The 24,761-nt window shown below is 32.1% G+C and overlaps 1 protein-coding gene across 9 annotated transcripts in view; it reads left to right on the top strand.

Annotated features, from left to right (window-relative positions):
• The window catches only part of LOC143227585 (early estrogen-induced gene 1 protein-like), a 46,048-nt gene extending 26,650 nt beyond the window's left edge, over positions 1–19,398 (top strand). For 8 of the 9 annotated variants that reach the window (XM_076459015.1, XM_076459018.1, XM_076459020.1 and 5 more), the window contains 6 exons: positions 383–573; positions 4,851–5,002; positions 9,631–9,808; positions 14,770–14,848; positions 16,093–16,204; positions 17,077–19,398. In XM_076459015.1, coding sequence (XP_076315130.1) covers positions 383–573; positions 4,851–5,002; positions 9,631–9,808; positions 14,770–14,848; positions 16,093–16,204; positions 17,077–17,192 — 828 coding nt within the window. In that variant the 3' untranslated portion in view covers positions 17,193–19,398. Of the gene's footprint in view, positions 1–382; positions 574–4,850; positions 5,003–9,630; positions 9,809–14,769; positions 14,849–15,238; positions 16,054–16,092; positions 16,205–17,076 lie in introns of those variants that run through there. The other variant, XM_076459021.1, reaches the window with a different exon arrangement.
• The last annotated feature ends 5,363 nt before the right edge of the window (positions 19,399–24,761 follow it).

Here is a 24,761-nt window from a genome sequence, read left to right as displayed (position 1 = left end):
TTTGAAATTTCATGTCCAGTTTGTAATCTTTTAATGTGATATGTTCGTGAATTTTCTTGTGCATTTGAAACAGTTTTAAGATTGTTACTTGCTACAACACTAGAAGAAATGAACATATAAAAAAAATATTTTATTCAGTTTTTTTAAATACTTGCATGTAAATATAGTAATAATTATCTTTTATTGTTTGACTCATTTATTAAATTATTTATCTTAGTATTAAATGTTAATAACTACTACTATTTAACAAAATTTTCTGTCTGCTTAGTACAAAATAATGCATTTTTCAATTTAGGTATCAGCAAAAGTTTGTCAGGTAATGTTTTGCAGATTAATTGCCAGTTTTAGCTAATTAGTCAATTTAAACCTTTTTGGTTACAAGGAGGTAAAGGGAGGCAGATCCTTCCTGAAATTGGGGTTTGTTGACCTCAATTTGGCTGAATCTGCTGGAGCTGGTGTGCACATTCGGAGGTGTCTACTAGAAGGTTATGATACAAAGCACCGTCAGGATAATTCCATATTGCAGGTGACCCTACAAATGACCTTACTCTCAGGAGATCCTTGCTTTAAAGTGTAAGTTATGACATGAATTTGGATTTGACTCATGAAATGATGAGAACTATGCCAGCACCATTTGTTGTCTTTCAATTTACTGACACCAAAGAGTTTAATCCCAAGTAAATATTAATATATTTTAGAGGGATCTGCAAATATATTTTTTAATAATTGACTCTGAAAAATGTAAAGTTAATAGTAAATTGTTTTACTTCTCCTTTTAGTTTCAATATTGATCATTATTATTTTAACATTTTTATTTATGTCCCTATAATTAACAATAAATAACTACCAGCAAACTTATGTTGGTCTAGGAAAGATATAAATAATAAGAATAAGTGATGCTTGAATTTTAGTGAAAGAAACTTTTGAAAATGATTGAATATGCTTGAATTATTTATCAACAAGTCTGCATGTAGTTACAATTTCAAATCTTGAATGTAGAAAAATAAATTCAAATAAAATCAGTGTTTATGTCTTGAGGTAGAAAGTTAGAACATGAAAGTCAATATTTTGGGTTTTTTTAATTAGTAACTCATTCGAGTTAATACTTATATTAACAGTTTTTATGTTTTTTGTGTAATGTTTAAATTTTTGTGAAGTTTTTTTTTATTTCTTTACTAACTAATTTAGGCTCTTTTGAGTCTTGTTCATGTACTAACTATGAAGGAAAGAATGTAAAGCCAGGACTGTTACAGTTGGTGGAAACATATGTGACTATTTCTGTTGTAGAATATGAAACAATTCTTCAAAATAAATATTATTTTTTATTATCCTTACAGTGAGAAATTTAAATTATGTGGAGTTTAAATTAATGTTGGTAAATGTTAACTCTTATTTCACAGTAATAGTTGTTACATATTATGGGATTTTAAATCTTTCACTCCAGTGTTTATAGATAAACAACTCTCTAAGATCCAAGTTTATTTTTAGATATATTAGAAACATGTATGGTGTATAATTGATTGTTACATCAACTTAATTTGTTTTAGAGATAGTTTTCTAATATGTTTCACAGATGATTATGATATCCGATTGTAACAAGTTGCAAGTAAAATAATTAATTTTTTGTTTCTCCCAAAAATTGCACTAATAAAAACACAATGTTAAGCCTTTTTCTGTTCCAACTATTGAGATAAGTTGACTGTTTTGACAGTGCATATATTTTACCTTCTACTTTAGAAGCACCCATACACAAAATATCTTTTACAATTGTAACACAAGGTATTATCCTGCACCCACATCTGCCTAGTACCTGCTATCTTTATTAACTGTAAATTATTGCATAGTTTATCAGTGTGAGACTTTAATCTCTGATAATTTCTGTTTGGTTCAAACACTTCTGGTATTCTTCCAATATTTTTTAGTGGAGTAAAGGGAGAACCCTTGCTTCTCAAGCCACTTGGTAGGCTGGTATGGAAACTTACTCTTTGGATCAATGTAATCACATTGTTGTGAGACCTAGTAGCCACACTCCTCACTTGAGAAGTATGGATGGAGTGTTTATTGACTCCTATCGTAAGAAATAATTCTTGGTGTTTAAAGCTATCCAGGTTAGTCTTACATTCTGCTCAGGATGCAGATCTAGAATGATTCCTTTCTTCCCCTGTTTCTTCTGATAAGTATTTCTCCAGTACTGAATGGATTGATTCATTCCTCTAGACACACCAGACATACATGGTCTGTTGACCTCCTAAGATATACAGGCTAGTTGAGTGGTCTACATTATACCATATATATGACATTTTAGTACTACATAGAAGGTTTGTTTGACTGTAGTTTTTGCACTACCAACTCTATTCGGCCAAGTGTATTCTCTTCAAGAGATGGATGTGGTCTCCTATCAAGTGATGCTTCACTAGGTTCCTTTCTTAACAGGTTACACATACAAGGTTTTTCCTTTTTGACACAGTATCATTCAGAAGAAACTCATCTTTTAATTTCCTTTATCTGCACCATTCTTCCACCATCTTATCAGTGTGGGATTCTCGTTATTAGATCTGTGGATAAATAAGTATCTATCTGAAATACATCTTCAGGAATAGGAAATGTTAACTTCAAAAATGTTACTAACCTCTCTGCAGAAACTCCAATCTGTTTCCCCACTTTCAGTGTGATTATCTTACTTTGCCAAGGTATTCCTGTGGTCCACTTCACATGAAGGACATGTCATCCTCCTAATGGTGGAGGGTTACAGTGTAATGCTGATTGCATTGTAGACTAGAACAACACATTAATATGGGTAGGAGTAAAAGTTCAGTCAAGTCTTGGCACATGCAAAAAACTGTTTCAACAGTGGTGTGAGATAATAGCTATTAGTTCTGTGGGGAGGTGAGAATCTGTCTAAAGTACATTTGCAGATAGGGTGAATGTTAACATTATATTGCATGTCTATTTAACAGATTGGTTACGTAATGTCACACCTTTAAAGGTTGAAAGGACGTTTATGTAGTGTATCCCTACGTATGTAACTATGTTAGTGTTCTAGAAAAGACACTTATTTCCATGGAAATAAGAAAATTAAAGATAACTGTTTTAATACACAAAAACATTGATTAATTTTGTCATGAGTGGTAGCAGAGTTATCTGTCTTTAGGTCAGGCTCAATAAAAGTTAGGGCACTAATTTTGAGCTAAAAGTTATAAATCAAATTCAAAATAAGTGTAAAATGCAGAATTTTGTATTATCAAGTAGTTCTGCTTGATAACTTGACAAGTTTATTGTGTATAAATAACTAAAAATAATAGTTTACTAATTGCATCCTGACATTGCAGGTGTTTAAAGTGAAATATGGGTGTAAATTAAAAAAATAATAAGAATGGCCTTAGAACACCAAAGATAATTATTTTTAATATATATTTGTCTTTACAGCTTCTTCACAGGTATGTGTACTAACTCAAGCACAACAGAAAATGAAAAGTTTATTATTAAAGCTTTTTAGCTTCAGAATATCAATCTTTTAACAGTGTGTATATAAGGGATAAGACATGCATATTTAACTTCAGGATATTGTTGTAATTTCATTTTATATAATTAAAGAATTATAAATCTTGCATCTTCTGTTGTATTCTGAGTTTGCATGTAAATCCCTAAGGAAGCTGTAAAATGAAAGTGATAAATAAATATATATTTTGATTCTACAGTCTGTTTTAATATATTCTTTAATCCTGTCATGAATGGATGTTGTTTTATTAATGTTCTTACATTTAACTCAAGTTTTAAGACATTGTTATTTATAAATTTACTAATTTTATCAGTTTTTAAATAAAAATCTGTAGAGTAGTAACTTGGTTGTTATAGGATAAGATTAGAACAGGTTTCAAGAATTTATGGATCACTTAGATTGAATGTCCAACTCTTTGGTAGTAGCATTATATTTTTTTGAGGGTAATTTAGTAAAGTGTTCATATAAAACCTGCCTGTCCATTTAGAACTGTAGGGTTTTGGTGGTTCCTACTACCAGTTTTTCTTCTTTCTTATAAGCATTAAGATATTTGTGAACACAATGATGCTAGATTTTGAATTTCGCACAAAGCTACACAAGGGTTATCTGTGCTAGTCATCCCTAATTTAGCAGTGTAAGACTAGAGGGAAGGCAACTAGTCATCACCACCCACTGCCAACTTTTGGGCTACTCTTTTACCAATGAATAGTGGAACTGACTGTCACATTATAATGCCCCTTGGCTGGAAGGGTGAGCATGTTTGGTGTGACGGGGACTTGAACTCACAACCCTCAGATTACGAATCGAGTACCATAACCACCTGGCCATGATGGGCCCACTATGATGCAGCAGGAAATTACTTTTATTTTTAGATTTTTTTCATGTAATAACAGAACACCTATTAGACACTTTTGATAAATATATAAATTTTTATTTCAAGTGAGTTTCTCATCATCAAGTATTAGAAAATTTAATAGTATATTTCAGAAACTAATAGTCAAAATTTTGATGGAAATAAGACAGAGGTTAAAGCCATATTAAACACTGGCACCTTTCTTCACAATGAATAATGTTAAAAGGGTGAACCCATACCATACATTTAAAAGTGGAATTGTATAATTGAAGGTCCTTTTTTGTGCTAGCTGAATCTTTTAAGTTTTGTTGTCTACTGGTTATAATAATAATAATAATAGTATTAAAAAATTCCAGCTTATGCAGGTGTATTTTTTAGATGGTATGAAAGGGTAATAATGTCTTGAGCAGTTACTAACTAGCAGGCTTATGGGCATCATAAAACTAGTTTTAATTACTGAAGCAGAAATAAAGGCTTATCAATATAATGTTATTACAGACCTTCCATGAGGCCCTCCAAAGTATCACGGGAACAGTCCAAAGAACAATTACTACCAGGAAAACAAACAGAAGACTACTCTGGAAGAAATTTAACTATTAGTAATTTTGATAGTTTTCCTAGAAAAATAAAAACTGATGCTCATTCATCAGGTTAGTTATTTATCCTATTAAAGTATGTAGTTTCACTGTGATTTAATAAATTCAGCCACTAACCAATAAGGAACTTATCTGGAAGTTAAGAATATGTTAATGGATAATATTACATTTACTCATATTTAACTTGTTCTATGAAATTTTGAAATAATAATTTTTTTGTATAATTATAAAGGTGGATATACAGCAAGTAGTAAACCTTTGAACATTGTTGTGGCTCAAGAATTGAGAAATGAGTATTTTATGAGCTGTTTACTATCCTTTAGTTCACAAGAGAGTATCTTAATGGCTGGAATAGCATATTAAATATTCTTAAATACTTTTAAAGGGATACAGTTAACTCTTCACAATGAGCATCCTTTTGTGTGCATTTTATGAGGTTTTAGTGAGTCACTTTCAAAAGATAAACTACTTGTCATGGTATATGAATGAACTTTTCATAAAAACAGAATTAATAATCCAAAGTTTTTATATTATACAAGTTCTAAGTTTTTAATTTTACAAGGCAGTATTTTAAAAATTTCTTCAATTTCCCTACTGTAAAAACTGTTACATTTGCTCTCTAGGTATCTCTTATTCTCTAATTTATTCATTCCTTCTCCAAGAAGTGTGAAATTTAACACAACTTACTTATTATAATGTTGCCATTACTCTAGCAAAGCATAACTTTTATAGCCTTTAATTTTATTCGGTTGCAAAGCAATAAAGTGGAAAATCGAACCTCTCTTACTGTGCCCAAGACCTGACTTGACATGCAAACCCACTAAACATGATTGCCCCTCCAGCTATGGGGGCTTCATAATGTAATAGTCAGTCCCACTATTTATTGGTAAAAAGAGTAGCCCAAGAATTAGTGTCAGGAATAATTACTAACTGCCTTCTCTCTAGTCTTTTACCACTAAATTAGGGATGAGTATTGCATTTTGCCCTCATGTAGCTTTGTGTGAATTCAAAACAAGCCACACCCACATCTCACTTTCTCTCTTTTAGAAATTACCAGTAAGTTTCTTTGATATTTAATTATATATTATTTATAACCATTAGAAAACCAAAGGTTTATTTTATCAAATGACATATTATGTTGTTTTTTATATAAACAATTGTATAATTCACCTGTAGTTCAAACTTTATTCCTACAGAAAAGACATAAATTAGTTTAGCTGAATTTCTAATGGTTTTTGTCGCATAGTTAGGAAGCCAAAAAAACTGTCACATTTATAGCACATTGTTTGTTTGTGCATATTATTATTTTGTATTCTTTGCTACACTATTTAACTAAATAAATAATCATTTAGTGCAGTAGTACCATTATTAATTAAAACGAAAATAAGGTTAAGATTCAATCATCCACGAAGGTACTGTACCATTATTATTAAAAACGAAAATAAGGTTAAGATTCAATCATCCATGAAAGTACTGTACCATTATTATTTAAAAAGAAAATAAGGTTAAGATTCAGTGATCAATGAAGGTACTGTACCATTATTATTAAAAACCAAAAGTTAAGATTCAATGATCCATCAAGGTACTGTATTTCTCATTTCTCATGTGTATATTTTAGTTATAATTATAAAAGTAACTAAAATGTAAAAAAATTGGAAGCTTTTTGGGTTAGGTTAGGTTAAGTAATAACAGTAAAAAACATGAGGAATTCTTGTGATGCATTAGGTAATTCGATAGGGTAACATGAACTACAAGGGTAAATGATTTACAAGTGTGTGGTGCAGGTATTAATTGGACATAGTTCAAAGGGCAAAAAAGGAATAAAATTTAAGTAGAAACAGGTGTATGCTGTTACAAGTTTAAAGCTATTTAGGATAGGTGTAGTTTTGCATTACAATATGAAGTCATTTCCAAATATAAAAGAATAGTTTAAATTTGTTTCATATTTTTTGTTGGTTATAGGGTCAATAAAACTGACTCATCTCAGTGTAGAATTAGGGTAGAGGCAAAAGCAGATAAAATATGAATTTATACTGGAAAAAACATTTAATATTTATTTAGGAAGTTTTAGAGAATGTAAACGAAGCTTTACAATTTTAAAATGAAGAAAAGTATTTTTAATCTTAACATGAAAATCACTTTGCATCTAGTGCTGTCAACACTCTGATACCATATAATGATGGATGAAATTTTTGTAAAATACTTAATTTAAAAAAATCTGTTTTTTTTGTTTACTTACCTTGTAATGTTCAGTAAAAACCTGCCAAATTTCAAAATAATACATAAAAATATTAAATGTTATAGTATGAAACTTCTGATGGCTATTTTTGAGTTACAAACACAGTTGAATCAACTGAGCCCTGTAATGAGTGTTAACAGGAAATACTTTGAAAGCAGCATGGTACATTAAGAAAAGTGAAGTACAGAGTTTAATGAATTATGTTTGCTTTGTGTGGATCATATGGTATGATAGTAGTGACTATGGACTTTATATTCCTAAAATCTGGGGTTAGTTTCCAGGAGTGGACACAGAATATAGCTCTGTGTGGCCTTGCTGTAAAACAAACAACCTACCAACACACTTCCTGATAGAATTACATTTGTTGTTGGAAAAACTTATTTTTCAACTGTAATTAGTGAAGTGTTTTTCATTACAATATTTTTACATTGATAACTAGTTCAAGAAAATGCAAGCCATACTAAAAATTGCTTCATATAACCATTGGGTTATAAAACAAAATATTAGTTGTATTTTCATTAATTTTGTAATAAAATTTTAAAGCATTGCAGGATTTTTCATTGAATATATATTTAATTAAAAAAACATTCATTTGCAATTTGTAATTTGTACTGCTATAATATTTTTAATATTTTAGTATAAGAATAATCCCTTGAGCCTTGATAAAAGCATTTCCCAAATTTAATATGGCACAGTAATATGATAAGTCATTTACAATAAGATTGTTTACAACAAGGAAAGCACATTTTCAGTTGCATTGAAGTATTCTGTAATTTATAAATATTTTGTATACAATAATAGTTCTGGAAAAATGTTATTATTTTTTCTCTGTTGGAGAAAGTAAAAGTATTCAAATTAGTGTAGCAAAAAATATGAAGTAAAGTTTATTCCTTAAACTTAATATTTGAGAATATGTTAACAAATGGTGAATGAAACTGAAAATACTGACAAGAACAGATGTATTGTCCTAAGATATGGCTAAGTAAGTTAATAATTTTTATGCACACACATGGTTACCCAATATCATTTATTTTAATAATACTTATGACACTATTTATTATTTCCTCAGAAGTGGGCCAGAGGTAGTCTGGAAGGATCATCTCTTTCAACCACGATATTGTTGTGTGCTGTCTGTCAGTCAGTCATTAGATGCTGAAATGATCTCGCATAAGGGACTCTTGATGTTGCAATTTGTACTGTTACAATGTTAGTAAAATATGTGCATGCCAGAAATTATAAGAAGAATTATGCTTTCAGTAGGCTACAACAAATCATGACATACAAACTTCAAAAGCAAATAATAAAAATATTTGTTACTTTGGAATCAGAACACTTTGGGGGGACCCTACTAATCTATATTTCTGTGTTGGGCTACAACCAACAAGAAATCCACTCAGACCTGTTATGGGTATTACTTTAATTGAAGCTTCCAGATGAACACCTTTTACAAATATTTACAATTATGTACACACTCAGCCAAAGAGGTATAGTGTTAAAGTGCTGTTATAGAGAAAATAATGGTCATTGAAAACTGTGTAGTTGCAACCAACAGACTTAAATACATTTATTCAAACAACATTTTCAAATGATATTACATCACAGTTGTGCAGTGAGAAAAAAAAATGTGCATATTTTGTTAAATCACAAGATTGATAGGAGTTGCTTAAAGTTTTCATCGACATTTTCATGAATGTAAAGTTTGGTAACAAGAAACATATTGTTTAGATCTTTTTAAAAGTGTAAAGAAATTATTGTTATTTCTGTAAAAAAACAAAACTTATGTGGTCAAATTTTCAGTCATACAATATTCATTTGTCCAAGTACATGTTTTCTGGGACAAATGAACATCATATGGTTGAAGCATTGACCAAATAATCTCCTCTTTCTTGAAATGACTTTAACAATTTTTATGTATTTTCAGACATGTTCATGATATAATCATATTAGTATGTCATTTTTCTGTGTTCCTTTTTCATTTTTTAACCACTCTTGCCACACATTTTTAATATTTCTTTAAAAAGTTTTAAATAGGGTTGTTCAGACAAAAGAAAGCCAGGGAAATAAGTGTTAAAGTAATCTATCTTTAATGTGGTAACAAGAACAACAGTGAAGACTTTATAAACTTACATGATTAACTATAAAATAGGAATTTTTTGAGTTCACTAGTAAATTCGTTTGTATTATCTTTGTAGTAGCTTAACTTTAGACAAGAGATTTATAAACTATTCTCATGATAGTTTTATGGAAGCTAGGTAAGTTGCTAGTTAGCAGAGGGATATTTTTTTAAGATTACAATATATTTGTAACATCTAAAATTTGCTGTCAGTAAAATACGTTTATTTTGAGAAGTAAGTATATTTCTGTATAAATTAAAAGCATTAAAATGCTTTTCTATTGACAGTTATCACTATGTTAAAAATATTTTAAAATGTAATGTCTTTAGGTAAAGATATAACTTCAGTTGGAAATGAAACTGCTGATAAGAAGGAAGGGAAACTTGCATCAGAAACAGGAACTAAGTTTTGGCACTCTTGCTACTCAAGTCAACTGTCTTATTCATTAGAGCACCATAGTTTTCATTACAACTCTATAGGTGGAAGTTCAGTGTCTGGACATTCTAGGTGCAGTGACATTTCATAATGTTATAACTATCCATGATATACATTTTTTAACAGTTGGCTCTAGAAGTTTATATTCTTGTGAGATACATTTCAATATGTTGATCCTTAAATACATTAACAATTTCAACAACACTATATCTTAAATGTGATCTTGTAAATCTATAGAAAATAGTTTAGGTCTGATTCAAATGTTACTTAAGAGTTAATGTTCTCTAAAATAGCAAACTTGCTCAGTACTTTTCCCATTTACCAGTATCAGAGTTAAATGTAGTTAGAGTTGAGCAGTTAGTGGTGTTGCTAATTAACTGATTGGTACAGTGTTACATAAAGTGTGGTACACATTCTCCCTTAGGAACAACAATATCTCAAGAGCTAGTTGTGGGTGCTGTAAACAAGTTTATTTGCAATGGGAATAAATCTGAGGCCTGTATCAGGAGGCACAATCACCTTCCATCAAATTATCAGAGCATATTGGAACAAACTATCAAACTTGAAATGAAGAAAACATAACATGAAAGTATGATTTCAATGCTTGTAGTAGACAGAGTAAAGATAGCCCCTTGTATAGCTTTGTAACTATAAACAAACATGATGACAATTTTCCAAACAGTACCACCTCCTCTTAACTCCCCAATAGCTTTCTTGACCTACATTTGCCATCTAGATATTGATAAATCTTATGAAGAGCATACCACTCTTTTATACCCCTATATTTTTTGCATCATTGCAGTAATCTGTGCTTATCATGTGACCACCCTCCACCAATCCCATTGCACCTTCTGTACAAGTTGCTCAATGTACCATTGCAGCACAATCCTAAATTTTTAAGTTTGCAATACAGTTTTTAGACATGTTATTAGTTTCTCTTCAAGCAAATTTTACTAAGTGTTTGTGTATTTTGTAGCTAGTTTTCACCTTTAGATTGAATAACTTGTTCATTTAGTAGTTCCTTTACTTTTTTTTCACAAAGATCACATGAACTTGTGAATTCAAATTTTGATGTGGCAGATAAGAAAGTTTGACTCAGTTTTTCTTGCTCTTGATAAGTCAGGTAATGCTTACTGTCAGGAGAACCTACCAACAACACCTTTTTTACATCCTATTGATCAGGTTTGTCAAATTTTGTCTTCCCTATAACCCTTGGTTATTCTTCTCCTTCGTTGTTTGGATAAAAACTTCATTCTGATTCTTGCTCAACATTTTGCTGCTTTACTACAGCTAGTAGTAGGTGTGATTTATTCCCCTTGGCTTTAGGGCCAATTCTGTTTTGCTTACCAATGTGCCTCTTATCCCTATTTTGATACTCAGCATTTAATTCAAGGCTTCTTTCTCTGACACAGAACATTCCTTGCCATATGTTGTTAGTTGCTCTGTATTGGTCTGCTTGGTTGTAGTTTCCTCTACTTTGGCCTTACTGGAGCTGCAATCCCTTCCCTTACTTCTATCCAGGTTTTAACTCCAGCTATCTTGTTTGGATGTGTTTCATGCAGATATTGCCAAACTTTATTTTCATACATTGATTTTGTCTGGTCATTGCCTCTTCTTGAGGAATCACTACCTCTGCAGCTCCTTATTGCTTACCCACTTCACACCTTCTTCTTCTCTCCTGCATGTAGATTCCTGTATGTGGTGAGGGGACCTCCCAGAAGAGGTTCTGTTTTTTCAATTTACCTCCTGTGAGATCTAAACATCTACCCACATGTTTGCCATGCATGATGACCCATGAAGGGGAAGAGAGGATCCTGTTGGGTGAAGGGTCCAATCTTACACACAACTTTGGCCTTGAATTCCTGAAGATGGGCAACCTTGGGGTAGCCATTCCAAGGTCAACTGAGTACCAATGTTGGATATTCTCAACAGGTGTTGTGAACATTATATCTGATACTGGTGTTTAGGTAGAGTGCTCACAAAACCATGACATAACTGCAATGTCCATGTTTGCCATTGTAGTGGGTCCCCTCGTATGCCTTCATGGTATGTGGGGTCAGTAGGTACTGAAATGTTCTTTCTTTATTATGGATTCCCAAATAAAATTAAACAGTGAAAAAACAGAGCATAGGTAAATGATCACATCTTGAAGATTCTGAATAGCAGTCTTCAACACCTGTACCTCATTATTTTGCTACTAAATTCTTTATCAAACAAATCTTTAGGGCAAATGTCTCTTCTTTTTTTTCAAAAGGGACTAGAGGGGCTGGCTGGATCTCCAAAGTCATTCAAAAGTCTACATTCTGTGGATATCTTGGTGGAAACATCTACTCCAAAACATAGTAAACTCCTCTTCTACTTAAAAGCCATTAGGGTTACTCCCAATGCTGCTATGAATTTGTCATGAGGACTTATTGCCAAGGGGGATTTGAAGAATATCCCTGAATCAGAGATCCTTGCTGGATTCTCTTACCAAAGGAGTTTCTGCAGTGAGATGTATTTCTACTCATGAAGGGAGAATTATGATGCTAACCAATATCCTAGTTTTGATGTTTAAATCACCATGTCCACCTGCCACCATCAAGGCAGGTCATCTAAATTACAAAGTATGGCCATATATTCTGAACCCTCTCAGATGTTTCCAATGGCAGCAGTTTGGTCATTCAAGGATCATGATGCCTACAAATGCAAAATGTACCCTAATTGTGTTAATGGTAGTGGCTCTCACCCATCTTACTTTCATTCATGCCCTAGGTGGGTGGAGGAGAAACAGGTACAGTGTTTGAAAAGGTAGAAGACCTTTTACATGGTTTGAAAGCAACTTTGTTGGATGCATGGAGAGATCTGTCTGCACTCCCATGGTTAAGAAAGTTGATGAGTTAATGTCAACACCCAGATCCACTTTCTTTGGTTATGGGTTTGGGCATTTCCTCAGGTCCATCTTCTTCTCCAGTCCTGAAATGCAGAACAATTATTCATTAGTGCTCTCAGCCTCTCCAATCTTCTTCCAATGACAGAGACCTGCCCGCTCAACCCAGGGCAGGTTCCATGGAGGTCAATAGACATCCTTCTACTTAAGAGAATAAAGAGAAAAGACGTGATAAAAACAGAAGGACTCTCTGCCCAATTTTTTTCTACACAAGTTAAAATGGCCACATTGACACAGTTGAAATGTCAAGGTTTCTATTCTAATTTAGATGACATCAAGGTGCTGATTGATATTTATCATTCTGTGTGTGTTTCCTTACAGGAAACATTTTTGAAACATGCTGATATAGTCACCTTTCAACAGTTTTCTTTATACTGCAATGACAGGTTATATGATGGAAGAGTACATGGAGGTGTGGCACTGCTGGTTGACCAGCACATGCTACTCTATCTTTATCACTCTACACCCTTGGAGGCCATAGCCATCTGTGTTACCTTGGGTTGTACCATCACTGTTTGTTCTCTCTACCTATCACCTGGAGAGATCTATGATCAATCAGACCTTGATGCTCTTATTCAACAGTTCCCTTTTTTTTTTTTTAATCGTGGGAGACTTTAATAAGCATAATATTGATACTGATGGGAGGGGTCACTCTGTAGATCATGTGCTCTTGGATCACAACCTTTTTCTCTTCAATGCTGGTGTTTGTACTTATTTTCTTGTACCTAGTCAGTCTTTTACTGCTATTTATCCCTCTGTCTGCTCCCCTTCACTTCTTCCTCACTCTTCTTGGAGGGTTGACAGTGACCCCATGGGGCAGTGATCATTTTGAGAAAGACTGGCCATGGTCAGTGCTACCCAAACCTCATGCTCATCCTTGGTGGAAGCTGGACCAGGCCAACTAGACCTTCTTTTACTGCTTCCTTGGAAGTTGATACTGCTGTCATCTGTAAGCCTTCAATATATGACTATGTGGCAGCAGTAACTGACTGTATTGTCCAAGCAGCTACTCAATCTGTACCTAAAACCTTGGCACGTTTTCCACAGTATTCTCATCCATGGTGGAATCCTGCCTGCCACGTGGCACAGAAGGCTCAAACATGGGTCTGAGATACCTTTTGTAGATATTCCACACTTTTGAACCACATTGCTTTTCAGTAGGCTCATGCACGTGCTCAGCAAGTAAAACATCAAACCCAAAAGGAATCTTGGATTAAATCCACAATCATCATCTCTTCTACCACCAGTTCTAAAGTCATATGGGACAAGATTCGGAAGGTTAGTGGGCAGTATACTTCTGTCCCCTTTTCATTCTCACTTTCCAATGGCCAGGAAGTTGCTGATGTCCAGAGCATTGCCAAGTATCTTGCACTTTTGCTTTATCCCCCACATTTTTAGCCATCAAGACTCAGGCAGAGTAATTGCCTCTTTCTTTTTGGACTGATCTTCTCTATGATTATGACTGCCCCTTTACACTGGTAAAACTCAAGCTTGCTCTTCATCAGTCTGGCAGTAATCTCTTTCAAAATTTTTACTTCACAAAATATCTTAGTACATTACCACACTCTTGTAGATCCTAAAACTTCTGTATGTCTCTGATCACATAATTTTTTTTTAATATAATTATTGTTCTTTGTACATCATTTTAATACAGTTTTGAGCCTTTGTTGTTTAGATTTGATCTTTCATATGATTCCACATAAAAGAATTCATTCAGATATGAATTTAAATTATAATGTATTATTAAAAGAAAACCATTAAATGAAACAAGACTGTAGATGTTTTATGTTGAGTTGTTAAAGTGAGCTAAGATATTAGCTCACTTTTCTTCATAAATAATTTTGTATCTTGTATGAGCTTTAAACATGTAACTGTTACAATAACTAATCTTCCTAATTTTTATGTGAATAAACAAATGTCATAGCTTGTAAAAATTATGCAAGTTTAGAGTCCAAATAGGCTAGCCTTTAATAGATCTGTAAAGATTGTGGTTTTTATGTCTTACTTAAAAGAGTTTTATCAAATCAAAACTGTTAAATATATGGTTATTATTGATTCTTTAAATCATTTTCTTAAAATTTATTGATACAATAAAAATTTTCAGAAATGTCATTTTGGGTGTGGATGAAGCAAGACTCCCAGGAATTTTCAAGCTTACAGAAAGAAAGAGGCCAACGGGAAAAGTAAGCAGATATCAGTGTTAAGTTAATGCATAATAAAATGGTTGTCTTACTACAAACAAGATGATAAATAAATTGTTTTTGTGATGTACAGTATATCCAAAAATTATGTTAACAAATTTATTAACTTTCTGAATGTGTTGTATTACTATTATTCCTGTTTCATGCTTCTGTCATATTCCATAAATACTGCAATGTACCTTTGTTAGTCTAATGGAATTCCAGTAGACATTGTGGCAGAGGATCAAGGAATTTGTGTTTGAAACACGACTAAATTTTGTTAATATAATCTATTGAAACCATGTATGTAACAGTATGTTTAAATAAATAGGTTTAACAAACATACAATTAGGAAGAACTTTTTTAGAAATTATTTAACATGTTAAAGCACAGTTGGAGCCTTTAGGAATTTGGGGTTACAGGACTGCATATCTCATAGTATATCTATCTGACCTTATGAGTTCTACACAGACTACTGGTTTCAGGTAATGATTTACTTCTACAAATAGAGAAGAAAAAGTATTATATTACTGATAAAGATCTATAAGTCATAAAATAACTATTACATACATTTTAAAAGCTCAATTAAATTTTACATTCTGACTTAAGTAGGCTAAGACAAGACTACTTTATTCATGTTAGTGCACATTACATTCTAATACTCACATTTGTGAGTTTTAGATAGCATTACATAATATTTTGTATCTTACTTGCTAAAATTTTACAGATGAAAAGATACATACTAATGTTCATTTCTTTATAGTTGTGTTTATTTACTAGATTTTGATTTAAAATCAACATTATATAATAAGCATATATTGCCAAATTAAATATTTTTGTTATAAGTGTAATTCGTGAAGTAGCTGTGTATTATTTGACAATCTTATTTGCATTTAAGTTTAATTTCAGCTTTAGATCATATGCTATTTAGTTAATATTGACCTAATCAGTGTTTAAATTTAAGTATTCATTACTTGCACTGGCACTGTTTAAAGTTTGGTCAGCAAAAATTTACTTCTTACTTATTCTGTAAGTCTGTATTTTGTATAATTCATAATACAGTAAAATGGGTTTATATTTTTTAAGTTTTTCTGATATTTAGCAGAACAATTTTCTTGTATATTACATGCTTGTATATTGGAAAATTTACATAATGTAATTGTTATTGTATGAAATATTATTTAAGTTTATTTAGAAGATCAGCTTGAGTATCTTTTATTACATTTAGATCTTGGATTCTGTTTCAGAAACAGCTCACTGAAGAAAACAGGATGGACTCTACCCGAGTTAATGCTGACCAACTAATCAAGGAGCTGTTTGAAGCTAGTAATTTTCATGAAAATGAGGAACTTACTGAAAGTAATATATGTTTCAGATAGTGAAAATATGGAAAGTAAATGATATAGCTACAAATAATTTCTTTAAATCTTGGGAAAATACTTGACTAAAAAAAGCATATTTCAAAGAAAAAACTTTATGATATTAATATATTTATCACCAAATACACTTGTTAACTTCAGTAACAACTAGAAAAGTCCATTATAATTGGATTATTTCAATACATTTACAGGAATGTATTTGTATTCCTGTAACTACATAGATACATGAACTCTTACAAAGTATTTAGTCATGATAGTAAAATCTCTGGGTTAAAAAACACTGATGAATCACATGAAGCAAAAAAATGTACAAGACTCAAGTGTTTTCAACAGTTAATATTTGTATTTGTTCTTCACTGTGTATTGTTCATGATGTCTAAAATCATGTAGATTCAAGAAATAAATTTAACACAAAGATGTGAAACCCTGTAACCCTAGCGCTCTTGAAAGGCAGATCTTTTTCAGGTTGTTTGGTTTTTTCTTGCCTTGTTTGAACATGTAAAATGTGAATTATATAAAAAATTGTTCTTAATTTGATCTTGCTTCCGCACATGGTTATAGGTCATGGATCATGTAGTTATTTCTGTATTCTTCCGGATAATGTGGTAAGTTTATAATTCAGGAACTAACATTATGTTTATGCTTAACTTCATTATGTATTTTTCATGTCATTTTTTCCAATATATTCATATATTTGTTTCACCATTCTAAAAGATTTCTCATAATATAATTTATCTTCCATGTTTCCTATTTCATAGATAATGTACTGCTATAAACTTTGTCTTACATTAACCTACTTTTTGTAACCTATATACATAAATTTCTTTTATTGTATCTTTTTCACTGTAATAGATTGTGGGCTACAGTTATTCATTGGCAAGGATGGGAAAATAACTTTAGGAAGCCAAAGCAGCAAGATCCAGCCTAACAGGTCTAAATTAGAGCATGTTATGATCGAACTTAGATAGCACATTGTTGTGCTAGATATCTTACTTTGTGGTGCTAGATGTTTTTTTATTGTTGAACCATTGTGTAAGTTCACTGCTTTTTTGGATTCATTGTTGATCAAATCAAGTTTCATAGGTGCTTATGTTAATCTAGTCCAAGGGAGTTGAAGGCAAAATGAAGAACATAAAATTTCTTTTCTCAGCTGCTAGAAGTCATAGAAAGAAATGCAGAAATATACAAGTGAAGGCTCGGATCTAGACTTTCTGAAGTAACTTCACAGAAGCGGATATATATATATATATATATATATATATATGTATGTGAGTGTGTGTGATGTGTATATAAGTCATCACGTGTTTGTATCATAAAGAACTGTGAAAGAAATACAAACAAATTCAATCAGGCAGCCACAAAATTAAACCTACGTTTATATGTTTTCACTGTCTGAGGTGTAATAAACTACATAAAATATGTAGCACTTTGTGTCTTTAAACAAAGTAAATATATAATATTTAATTATTTTTCACATATTCAGACAAAAGCTAATTTATTAAAAGTACATCTTCATTATATAGGAATATAATAATTCATACATCTCTGTTTGGAAGGACCATGATTTATGTGAACAGTGGCAAATAACATTTTCTTTCAATTTTTATGGAGAATGTTTCTAGTGCCATTAAGTTAAATTAAAATGCATCCCAGTTATAGGCTCATGTGTTTTGTTTGTATGTGTATGGTCAATTTTAAATGATTTTTAGACATTGCATTTTAATTCACAATCGGTATTCCTAAAGAAACAAGATTAACTTAGATGCACTAGGTATATTGTGAAAACTGGCAAGGAATGATTCCCTTCAGAACTAAAACAAGTTTCTATGGGAAAGTACAAGGATTTCTAAAACTGTTAAAATAAATATTTCACTAATTTTTGCAGTAACATTTTTTCTGTTATTGGCAACTGTTTTTAATGCAAACTTGAAATATTGAAACATTAATAATAATAATAAATGTATTGTTTAAAATTCACAAAGGGCTGTAGTTTTCAGCTGTCAGTATACAAGATTTATTGCAGGAATATTACCTCCAATGTGGCCATGATATGTTGCTTCCTAGTTATAAGTGACAATTACTTTTACATAAAATCCTGTAGAAATTCTTAGAAAAGCTTTTAAGTACATATTTTAACTTGCTCAGTAAAAGGGATTATGAAGCTAAGCATGGTGTAATGGTTATCATTTATGGACTATGAATATAAATTTTTGTGGTTCATAACTAATTTTCCCAATAACATACTTTTGGTCTCTAGGTGAGCTATATAAGTGATGGTCAAACCCTTCTTTGGTCAGACAAGAATTAGCAGTGGGTGCTATTGACTAGCTATCTTCTCTCTAGCTCATTTATTTAAAATTATGGCCAGTTATATTCTACCGGCCTCTGTGAAACTTTGTACAAGTATTGTAATCAAACAAACTTTGTAAAGTTTTCACTAAGTAACATTATTTAATAAAATGTGGTTCAAATGTTATTATCAGACACAGATTCAAAATTTTTTTGAAGAAGAGGGTTAAGTCTGTAAAAGGAAACGTGTATATGAATAGTAATATACTTGTGATTTTGAAATGCATACAGATGTTGCACATTGAGGGCATATTGCATCAAAAACGATGGGATTCAAACCTCATGCCTGTCCCCACTACTGTATTATGCTTTATTTTTACTAAACACTTTCACTGAGTTTGTTTTAAAAGTAGCTCATATAAAGTGTTCTTTTAAATGTCCTAATGCAATAATTTTCAGAAGGTTTATATTCTCTATATATGGGAATATTGAGATATTCTTTAAAATAAACTCCATATCATAATTGCAACAATGATAGATGACACTTTAGCTTCTGTTGAGGAACTTTTGGTTAATGTGTTATTTCATTATGTAATAAATATCGGCCCAGCTGATAAGAACAGAATAACATGAAACTAAAAATGTAAAGAATAAAACAAGTTAAGCTGCAGTGTTATTAAAATGTTTAATCTTTTTCAGACTTGTACTTAATTGTACCATATGTGATTACAGTAAAATGAATGTATTTATAGCATTTTAAAGATTTGTTGTTGATCATCAATTTAACTTATCACCACAGCTAGTTAGAACATGTAAGAAATATGTAACTTCATTTTTAGCTTTTCTTTCCAAGTCCTAGAAATAAAAGTACATTTTTACAGCTGATAACTTTCTGAGAACTGGTTGAATAGAATATATGTAAATGGTAAACTTGTTTATCTTATCCTGACAAATCTCATTCTTAATGACTGTTGAAATGAAAACTGACTTTTGGTATTTGAAACAAGAGATAATTTAGTTAAATAAAGCAAATAAGTAAATTCTTTGGTTCAAATCCTTCCACTTTCAGTTTTTATTTCAAAAACATTTTTGCTTAATACATTTTTAATCCTTTCTATCTATGCCTGGTTCTTTTGACATGTTACAATATTTTATAGTGTTGCATCAACATTTAATTAAACAACTTAATTATCAGTGTTTGTCAAATTTTTATATTTTTTAAGTTTTAATTTGTTAATTTTGTAAAGAAATATTTATGATGTCTTAATCTTTATTTTTATATGTTGTATTTATAAGCTCCAAATTCTTCACTTCAGAAATTGTTAACTTCTAAAATAGGCAGTTTCCAGCTAATTAGTAATGCAAACAATACATAATTGCAAGTAAGAATCTAAAATTTGAACCTCTTTTATTTTTTTCCATTTCCTTTGTCAAACCTACCAGAGAAGCCCATTCTCTTTCTTATTTTCTTCAAAGATTGTCAGTTGACCACTTTACATATTTAATAGACATGTTTATAATCATGTTGAGGCTATCAGTTATCTCATTCTCAATAAGACAGACATATATTCATATGTCTGCTGGTCCTCCAACAGGTTGCCAGGCTGCAATTGAGGGTGATCCTTGACATTCTGGGGATACTTTAGGTTTACACTCTCCTGTGCCTTTTTTCATTCTGTTGAATTTTCATCCCCATGTGGGATTACAGTAAATGTATGGACTTGCAGCACTGAGTCTGGAGTTTGATTCCCTAGGGCAGACATGGTAGATGACCCAAAGTTGTTTTGCACTAACAAAACTTGCTTTACCTAACAAAATATTATTCAGAGCAATGATAATCAACACAGTCTCTAAAAGACCTATAAAAAACAAAAAGGAGGCCACATCGGGATAAGCTGCCTTTGATTTGTTTTTCTTTCATTGGTTCTTTGGGTGATATTTTGGGCTTTTTCCTGGTTGCTTTTGAGCCTACAAGTTCATTGATGACTGAAGGATTTGGGAGCAGCTTTGTAGTTTTTCTTTCTTCATACATGGATAATATGGTTGATGCTGTAATGTTTCTTTCTTAGGTACATGAAGGGACACTGGGTCTAATCTGACACATTGTTGAATCTTTGAGATTTAGCTTATCACCATTAAGTGGATGCATTTTTCAGACTCTTAAAATACATTTGCTCCTTCAGTTTCAGAGTTCTAACATGCAGTTTGTAGTTCACTTATCTAGTTCAATTTTAATATGTTGAATTTGAGTTGTACATCTGTATACTTACTCTAGTACTAGAAGTAAGCATTTGTTAGAAGATTCAGGATCTCCAGCTTCATTGATGATGAACTAGTTCCATTGTTTCCATGCACACTGGTTCCATTTTCAGCTTCTACATTCCTCCTGGTTGTTGTTGAAGTCTCAGGTTTAATTGACTTTTACAGGGGAATCAGATCCCCAGTGCATTGGTACTCGGAATAGATTCTGTCTATATCCAAGGTTTTCACTGCTTAGTCGGATTGCCAGCAGTGTCGGTGATTAACATATATTTTCAGGTGGATATGGACAATGCCTCATCCAAATATTTTTATACATATAGTCTACCTTTTTATTTATTTTTCATTACTTTTTTTCAATACATCTTGAAAGTTTGTTTGCAATTTTAGTTTTTTGTCAAGGGGAGAACTTATGTTAGGAAAATTACTTCAAAAGTGTTTGTTTCCAACTGATAATCTAATTAGGGAGGTAATTTGGTAATTATAGCTTGCATTTTTCAAGATGAGAAAATACACATTGTTGAAAAAATTTGGCACTTTGTGACATAAAATTGGCATCTCATTGGAAAGAAATTATTCTATTTCAATAAACAATTGGAAATGTATAAAAAGCATTCAAAAAAAATTTTGTCTGAACACAAAAAAAATATGATGATTCAATTTATGTAAAGAAAAAACTTAGTAATTGTCAACAATTAAAACAGTTCAAAAAACTTGAATATTTATAAAAATTAGAGAAATTTTGGTGGTCAACTTCAATTGATTACCAACTTCAAGTCTTATAGTTATAATTTTTCAAAAAGTATGCTTCTTATGCTTTACCAAAGTAATGCCAAATTTTTGCAAAAGTCTATTTATGAATTGTAACACAACATCAGAAGTTTGTTTTTAAGCAAAATTCATTGAACAGGGAGGTGAGACATTGTCCTGGATTGACCTTCAGGCATAGTGGGGGCATAGTTCCAACAATTTCTGAACATGTAGTAACCTTAACCATGGGTCAAGGAGCTCTGCAGGTCCTTTGGTCACAACTTGTTGTTTAGTTTACATCTTCCCCACTACTAGCAGCCCAACCTGTATGGGTTCCATCTTGTGCACTTCACTGAGATTTAGAACTTAATTCTTGGGTTATCTGAATCTGGTTGGTCCAGGGGTAGTGAGAGAATCAGGCTAGTTCTTCAGAGTTTTATTCCTGTCAGTTGTTGGGTCCATACTAACAGAAGATTGGTGTCCAGTCATCAATCTTCCATGTCTATATCAATGCCAAGATTCTCCAAGGTTCAGAAGTTACTCATTCCTCAGTCTGTATTGGTTTTTTACTTGCTTTGTAAATATCCAACTTGTTTATAGTCAGCTTCTATCTGCACTTAGACTTAAGAGATGGAGGACTCCACCACTCTTTGCATTTTGTGGGACACTAAGTATTTCTAGTGGAGTTAACAAGTCCTTACTACAGCCAGTTTCCAATCATTGGGGTGGTGGACAGGACTTTTTCCAGATTGTTAAAGTGAATTTCTTCATTCTTGGAGAAGAGAATGAAACTGGAGGCCCTCCTACCAGAAAGTTTATCCCCAGATGCACAGGGGTGTTTCTAGAGTACAGGGGGACCAGGTGCAAGAATTAATGGTGAGTCCCCCTATTACAATGTGCATAAAATTATATCTATATTTTTTTTTATTAAGATATTAGAAACAAAAGGTATAATGCAGCATGACAAATATTAGATATATTCATGGAGTAAACCTTTATTTTTTGTTAGTTTAGAAAATAATTCACTTAAATATATGATTTTGTCATACGTGAAACAATATTAACTGAAGGCCTGCCAAAGTTTGTGAAGATTTTGTATATATTATTAAAAGTTAGTAGTATCAAAACTATAGACTTAAATGAGTAGAAAGAGGTCACATGCTTGGTCAAATTGACAGAGCTTATGCTGACAGAATTTATGACAAATAAAATGAACTAAACAGGATCCCATTTGAATTGGATTTGGGACTCCTTTCAATTGAGGGTCCAGTTTCCTTGCACCCTTCTAAAAAGTGGCCCTGCAGATGCAGTTAAGAGTAGCACCAGCCCACCTATACTAGTTCAGATTTTATGCTCAGTTATCCATTTGAGGTATGCATGGCCCTTTTTGGGGGCTATGTTGGTTCAGTACATTGTTCTTGGAAGGAGGTCCAATATGTCTTCATAATTCCAAATGTGGAGAAGTCCTTAGTTGAGTGGAGTATTTCCACCTCCTTCCAGTAATTCCAGGGACAAGTAGAATGCTTCTTACACACTCAGTGGAAGTGTGAGTATTAATGTTCATATTTCCAGATCAGATGAGTTCTGTTCCATTGGTTGATTACAGTATACACAATCCCATCATTCTTAAACTGGGATGTTGTTTTTGGACTTTTTCAGATGCAGAAGGTTTGTCTGCTTTGGTGTTACTTATTTTATAGTTGTGATTCTGGTGGTTTGGAATGCATCACTGTATAATATACAACTTGGGATATGTGTATGATAAACACAGCAGTCCAGTTAACATAGCTACCACCATGGGATAAAGGGACCAAGACTCCTTAATTCCAACCCAGAGTAGTAGAACCTCAGCTGTTTAGTGATGACCACTGATGTACAGTTCCACCTGTGATACAGAAATAAGTTCATAGTAAAGAGCATACCTGTTCTGGATGTAGTACAGTTTCCCCATTGTGGTGCCACTCCTATTTTGGTACACCCATGATCTATGCAGAAACAATTTAGTATCAGTGTTAAAATTGTTTATCTAAAAAGGTAGGTATACAGTAGTTTCAAGAATAATTTTGAGGTTAATGTAATTGAAAAAATTAAGTGTGTGTTCTGTAGGTGTGAATCCCGCAATCTACAGAACACACACTTAATTTTTTCAATTGCATTAACGCTATACATCCCAACATCAACTTCACATGTGAACAAGAAGGAAGCAATCAAATATCATTTCTTAACCTCAACATTACAAGAACCGATACACAATTTAAAACGGAAATCCACCGAAAAATCACCCATACTGGACTATACATTCCTTGGGACTCAGCACATGAAACAAAACAAAAACTCAACATATTAAGAAACCAAATAAAAACAGCCATAAAACTATGCTCACCAGATAAAATTAACGATGAATTAGACAAAATAAAACAATACTTCATCAACATCAATAAGTTTCCTCCACAAACCATAGAAAACATTATATGCACACACCTAGACATAAAGCAAAATCAACCAACAAAAGTAAATATATCTCAGGAATCAAAAAATCATGAAACCATATACTGCTGTATACCATATATTCCCGACATCAGCAGAAAAGTAACCAACATTTGGCAAAAACTAGTACCAAAATATGACATTCCAGTTAATACCAGATTTATTCAAAAACCAGGCACAAAACTGAGATCTATACCATGTAAAAACTACGCTGACAAACACCACACCAACATTATTTACAAAATACAATGTGATAACTGCCACGACTTCTGTGTTGGAGAAACAAGTAGAAAAATGGAAACCAGATTCAAAGAACATAAAAAGTCACCTTCACACGTTTTCGAACACTGCAAGTCAAATAAACACAACATAACCATAGAAAACACTCAAATACTAAATAAACAAACATAAATGCAAAATTAAAGAAGCCTTACTTATACAACAACTTAAGCCCAAAATAAACCAATACAAAGGAACACCTTTATACCTATATTAAAAATAATATAATAAATAAAATAAATATAAAATTATATATTCAAACATATAAGCACGCCCTCTACACTCAGTTACACAACCCCATTTAAACATGTGGTCAGCTTCCAGTCAGTTACCTCTTTCTTTGTGAACCTTATGATGGTCGAAACGTTGTTCACTCCTCTACATTAAAAAAAAAAAATTCTCAACTCAAACGAGTCGTTTTTACAAATATATTTATCTTCAAGGGGGTTTTCTCAACATCACTGATTAATAAA

The sequence above is a fragment of the Tachypleus tridentatus genome, chromosome 1 (genome assembly GCF_004210375.1).
Source record: "Tachypleus tridentatus isolate NWPU-2018 chromosome 1, ASM421037v1, whole genome shotgun sequence".
Lineage (NCBI taxonomy): Eukaryota > Metazoa > Arthropoda > Merostomata > Xiphosura > Limulidae > Tachypleus > Tachypleus tridentatus.
This window is presented reverse-complemented; position numbering and strand designations above follow the sequence as displayed.